The sequence below is a fragment of the Egretta garzetta genome, unplaced genomic scaffold (assembly GCF_000687185.1).
Source record: "Egretta garzetta isolate BGI_Z169 unplaced genomic scaffold, ASM68718v1 scaffold794, whole genome shotgun sequence".
Classification (NCBI taxonomy): Eukaryota; Metazoa; Chordata; class Aves; order Pelecaniformes; family Ardeidae; genus Egretta; species Egretta garzetta.
This window is the reverse complement of record NW_009259327.1, coordinates 33,190-38,593: the sequence shown is the minus strand read 5'-3', so window position 1 is coordinate 38,593 and position 5,404 is coordinate 33,190. Positions and strand designations below refer to the sequence as shown.

Here is a 5,404-nt window from a genome sequence, read left to right as displayed (position 1 = left end):
GGGTTTCCCTCAGCCCACAGGCTCGCACTTGGGGTGTTTCTTCATCCCTTATTCCACTGTCAGAACAACACAGCCAGTACCAGCCCGCTCCCCATCCTTGGCTACCCCCTGTACCGACGTTGGCTACCCATGTTTGCCATCCCCCATGTTGGCTATCCCCCGTACCAACAAAGTGCTGGATGCTTTGTTCTCCTACGCTGCCTTCCAAGGCCTGTAACAAAGATGGGCCATTTGCTACTCACCTCTCCTCTTCCCCATTCCCTACAGTGCTAGTTTCTTATCTATAGTTTACTTCACATGATTAGTAAGTTAACCTAAAACACGATGCTAGCAGTTTAAGATGGATCTACAGCTGGCTTCACAAAGGTCCTTTTGTTAACCTGTTTGTGTCTGTCCTCGCGTCCATCCGTCCTTGCAGCTGGCAGACCTGCCCGTCCTCAGCCTGCCCAAGGAAACCCTCAAGGCTCACAGCCGGCTGGAGCACAGCACCCGGCCGGCCTTCATCCACCACCGCGAATCCCTCTGGAAGAGATGCCTGAGCGCCTGGTGAGTGCACCCACCCCCCCCAAAAAAAACCAGCCAAGCCTGCGGGAGGCGAAGCCAGGAGCTGGCGTTCACTTAATATTTGCACTCACACCCCACTTCCCCCTACCTGTCCTGCAGCCTCCTCGCCCAGGAGCAGGGCAGAGGCCTCGCTGCTCCATCAGCGCTTGCCCACGAGCGGTGGGAGGGCATAGCCAGCCCCCAGCTGCACAACACCCCGGTCTGAGCTTCCCAGGGGAGTTTTGGGGGGGTCATGACACAGCTGGGAGCTCAGCACAGCTGAGGGCAGGTCCAGCAGTCACTGGTGATTGGGGTGAGTGCCCCCAGCTGAGGGGGGAGAGCTGGTTTGGAGGCCTTGGGGGGGGCTCATGGGCTTTGGGGGGGGGCATGATACAGCTAGGGGCAGGTCCAGCAGTCACCGGTGATTTGTTGGGGGCCTTGGGGGGGGTTCTTAGCAGTTTTGGGGGGATTTTGAAGGGATGGGGGGATGAGAAGTGGCTGGGCTTCGTGTTGCCAGTGCGAGGGAGGCTGACCCAGGTTTCTGCCACAGGCGGGACGTGGGGCTGTGCGGGGTGCTGAAAGAGATCGCCAGCGCCGAGGAGGAGGGTGAGTCCAGGCTGCTCATGGAGGACCTGGAGATCTCCCAGGTCTCTCTGGATCCTTCCGTTCCCTTCATCCCCTTTTCCAATATCCCTGCCTGCTGCAGCTGCCTGCGTTTCCTCTGCCTGTTGGGCCTCTCGTTGAAGGCCGTGGCAGTGGCGATGGTCCTTTTCTCTCCGCAGGGCTGCAGTGGGTGAAGACGGGCTCGAGCTACACGCTAGCTGTGTGCCACTGGCTCTCCTCGCTGCACGGCTCCTTGTTCCCCCACCTCTCAGTGAGTCTTTTCAGGACTTAAACCTCGTGCTCGGGAAGGCGGGGACGATGCGGCACCTCCTGCGCTGCCGACCCTGTGCCAGGAGGCTGGTTTGGATAGCGGGTGGGTGCTTCCCAGCTGAAAACACAATAAGATATCCCTCCTGGGGGTGCCCAGGTGTGAACGCTGCGGGTTTCCTTTGCCAAAGGGAGGAGAATGGGCGCTGAAAAAGCATTAGGACAGCAAAGTGCTCCAAGAGAGACCGAAATCGAGGTGGGGGGAGAGGGAAGGAGGGGGTTTGGATAGCAGGGGGGGGGTCCTCACTTCTGCACCAGAGGCAGCTCCCGCTCTCGCATGCGCTGCCAGCTTGGTGTTAACTCTTCTCCCCCGAAGCTAACCAGCGAAGACATGATCGCGGCGTTCTCCCAGGCGGTGGACTGGTGAGTCCTGCGTGTTGTGAAATTGCCGTGCCTCTGGGCGCCGGCGAAACGGGGTCTGGAGTGAAAGGGGTAGGGGTACAAGGACAGGATCGCCCCATTTCCCATGTGCTCAGCTTCCCCGTTAGACAGACGTTAGGGCAAATATTTCCCCCGTGGCCTCTGGCTGCCCCAGTTTGTGTACGACGGTGAGAGGCAAAGCACTGCCCCGATGTGCTGCATGTGGGGGAAACAGCATTAAACCAGATCGGGGCTTGGAAAATTCCTTCAAATACTGACCCCAGACTGTTTGTTAACCGGCCCCTCGGCAGAGCCCTGTGAATAATTGCCAGGAACGGGGAATTTATCAGAGAAAATGGTCCCATTCAGCAGCGGAAAGGAAGTTTTATTTTACTGGTGATGCTGGGAACTGCCTTTCTTGGCCTTGGGGGGGCTGCTGGGTGGTTATGCCCAATGCTTAAGAGTCCATCACCGCTGCCTTGAGCCCGAAACGCCGGTGCGGCAGCTGACGTGCCTCACCCTGCCCTGTCCCTTCCTCCAGGGCCGGCTGCACCATCCGGGCCTTCGCTTGGCACCCCCACACCAGCAAGTTTGCTGTGGCTCTTCTGGATGACTCCATTCGGGTCTACAACTCCAACAGGTGAGGGCTGGGCTGCTCCTCGGGCACCACTGGCCACATCCCTGGAGATGCCGCTCCTCGGGGGGGGGTGCCTCCACAGACCCCCTGCTCCCCGTTTCGCCCTCTCACATCCACCTCCAGCACCTACTGAGGATTCCCCTGGCGTCTCTGCCCTGTGCTGCCTCAGTGTTCACTTGAGCTTTGCTCTCACTGCCACCGTCTGTCCCCAGATGTAGCAGGAGCTCTGCAAGGACATCTCCAAAAATCTCTGCTCTTATTTAAGCTTTGGTTTTTTTTCTTTCCCTCCCTGCTGCTGGGGGCAGCCTGGGCCGGCACAGGCTGCAGTAGCAACACGGCCAGGAAAAAGCCCCCCCCGGCGGGCCCCCCACCCTGCCCCGCGCCTCCCCGCCGGGGCACTCTCCCCCAGCTGGGATTTCAAGCCAGCAAGTGCCATCTCCCACCCCGGGGCTGGGCCGTGGGCAGCACGGGACATGGTGCTTAACTGCACGAGGTGTGCTCTGGCTCACGGCACCGGTGTCACCTGGCTGGGATTGCATCTGTCCCCCCGCCCTGCCACGGGAGCAGGTCACAGTGGGGCACATCCACACTCCCATACTCCCACTCTAAGCTTTTAGGCCCCCACTGTGGTCAGAGCTGGAGAGGGGACACCGGGAGACGGTCCACACCCCTCCCTAGGCGGTGTGAGGATTCTGATCCCCCGTTTTTCCCTCTTGTCACGCCTCCCTCCTCTCCGGCAGCGCCACCATCCCCTCGCTGAAGCATCGCCTGCAGAGGAACGTGGCCGCCATGGCCTGGAAGCCGCTTTGTGCCTCCATCCTTGCTGTTGCCTGCCAGACCTGCGTCCTGGTGTGGCACCTGGATCCCACCTCCCTCTCCACAAGGTGACAGCTCCGTGTGTCTTCCCAGCCCTGCCACCGCGGGCTGTTGCGAGCCCGTTTGGGTTGGCTTTGGGTTAATTCCAGGCAGGTGCCCGTCCTGCCTACGGACACAACTCCAGCCTTCAGTGGTAGGTGGGCCAGCCCTTCCCACAATCAATGGCGACGGTTTCTCTCTCCTTCCCTCCAGACCATCATCGGGCTGCGCTCAGGTGCTGTCCTACCCCGGGCACAGCCCCGTCACCAGCCTGGCCTGGGCTCCCAGTGGGGAGCTGCTGCTTTCGGCGTCACCGGTCGACACAGCCATGCTGGTAAGAGGCTGTACCTCCCGGGGTGCTGCGTCTGGGATACCGGAACCGTGAACACACCGCGGGGTCACCATGGGATGGTTTGGCTGCAGGACTGCTGGGGACAGGCAGCATTTCCTCAGGGGGTGGATTAGGCAGCTCCTCAGTTTGAACTAGACCCGAAGGCATCAGTCTGTATTCCCTAATCCACACAAAAACTCGCCCAAGGCTGTGCAAACTACCCGGTCAGCGTTCAGGTCCTGGCGTCTTTATCATCCTCCTCACTGTCCCCTCCTCCAGGTGTGGGACGTGTCCACTGAAAACTGCGTCCAGCTGCAGTGGTTTGGGGGTGGTGGCGTCACTTACTTGGCTTGGTCACCGGATGGCAGCAAGGTCCTGGCAGCCACTCCCTCCGCAGTGTTCAGGTGAGCTCCCCCGCCTGCAAAATGTTTTATTTCAGCCCTTATTATCATTCTCGTTTGCTCCAAAACCAAGGGGATCTGGATTCTTTGTGTCCTAACTGCTCCCATTCCTACTGCGTCTGATGTGGCAGGGGGAAAATGGGTGGGTAATCGGGTCTGGCATCTTAGACTCCTCCTGGAGCAGCAGGATTGGGGCAGATCCCAGGAATTTATCCCGCTCACTTCAGTTTGTCTCTCTTCCAGAGTGTGGGAGGCTCAGATGTGGACGTGCGAGCGGTGGCCCACTATCAAAGGACGCTGCCAGGTAGGATGGGGGCATTTCCCACCCGTGCGGGGCAGATGTTGCCTCCAAGGCCCTCGGGTGCCTGTATGGTGGTGTAGTAAAACTTCCCAATTTCCAACTGGTTCCAAAACCAAGCTGCCAGCTCCCCAGCCTGGGTAGTGGGCATCAACTTGGCTCTGTGTCCCACAGACGGGGTGCTGGAGCCCTGACGGCAGCCGACTGCTCTTCACGGTGCTGGGCGAGTCTGTCATCTACTCCTTGTCCTTCTCCGAGTACCGGGGTGAGTCTGCCTGAGCTGGCTGCCGAGGTGAAGCTTTCCAAGCGCCAGAGGCTGGTCTCCAAGCAATCCTCTTGCTTTTGGCCGCGGCTGGGCTCGGCCAGAGGTGCTTTTTGCTTATTAACTGCGTTTCCCAGCCTGCTGGGCACAAAAGGATGGAGGCAAACCCAAGGACACACAGGGAGAAGGGTGTCTCGGGGGTCTCTCAAAGCACAGAATCTCTGTGGGGTTGAGTTTCTGCCCCCCCCACGCTGCTTTTTGTTTGCAGTGGTGATCTTACAGTCATCAACGCTTTGCAGGGAAACTTCTCCAGTAGGTTCAATGCCCAGCTTTTGGCTTTTTTTTTCCCCATGGAGGTCCTGATGTTTGTGGAGGGGAAACTTCCCTGTCCTCCATCCCAGCCATCGGCAGATGCTGCTGGGATAGCAGCATGTAGCTCCACAGCTGCTCGAAGAAACAGAGATAAATTATGTATCGCTTGGGAAATAAAAGTGTGATTTATGGAGTGAGATGACCCATGTAGTAATTCGAGCAGGGGACAAGAAGTGACCAGGCTGTTTTGTTTCAGGGGAGATGCAAGGACAAGTGGGAGGCTCAAAAACAGCTTCCATCGTGGCAGATCTGTCGGAGACCACTTTCGAGACGCTCTACGGCGAGGAGAGGTGGGGCTGGCTGTGTCTGTTGCCCTAACGTGCTCCCCGGGAGGTGGAGGGGGTCCGTGCCCCCCCTTGGCAGCAAGCCCCCCAGCGCGGGGGATGTTGGCTGAGCCCGGGGGGGGCTCACTGCT

The 5,404-nt window shown here is 59.3% G+C and overlaps 1 protein-coding gene across 1 annotated transcript in view; it reads left to right on the top strand.

The window, feature by feature from the left end:
• Positions 1 to 418: 418 nt before the first annotated feature.
• AAAS (aladin WD repeat nucleoporin) overlaps positions 419 to 5,404 on the top strand; it is a gene marked incomplete at its 5' end in the record, with an annotated part of 8,270 nt that continues 3,284 nt past the window's right edge. The window contains 11 exons of the mRNA XM_009636620.2: positions 419 to 546; positions 1,094 to 1,149; positions 1,326 to 1,417; positions 1,790 to 1,836; positions 2,375 to 2,473; positions 3,211 to 3,354; positions 3,539 to 3,659; positions 3,936 to 4,060; positions 4,301 to 4,361; positions 4,530 to 4,620; positions 5,186 to 5,279. Coding sequence (XP_009634915.1) covers positions 419 to 546; positions 1,094 to 1,149; positions 1,326 to 1,417; positions 1,790 to 1,836; positions 2,375 to 2,473; positions 3,211 to 3,354; positions 3,539 to 3,659; positions 3,936 to 4,060; positions 4,301 to 4,361; positions 4,530 to 4,620; positions 5,186 to 5,279 — 1,058 coding nt within the window. The remainder of the gene's footprint in view (positions 547 to 1,093; positions 1,150 to 1,325; positions 1,418 to 1,789; positions 1,837 to 2,374; positions 2,474 to 3,210; positions 3,355 to 3,538; positions 3,660 to 3,935; positions 4,061 to 4,300; positions 4,362 to 4,529; positions 4,621 to 5,185; positions 5,280 to 5,404) is intronic.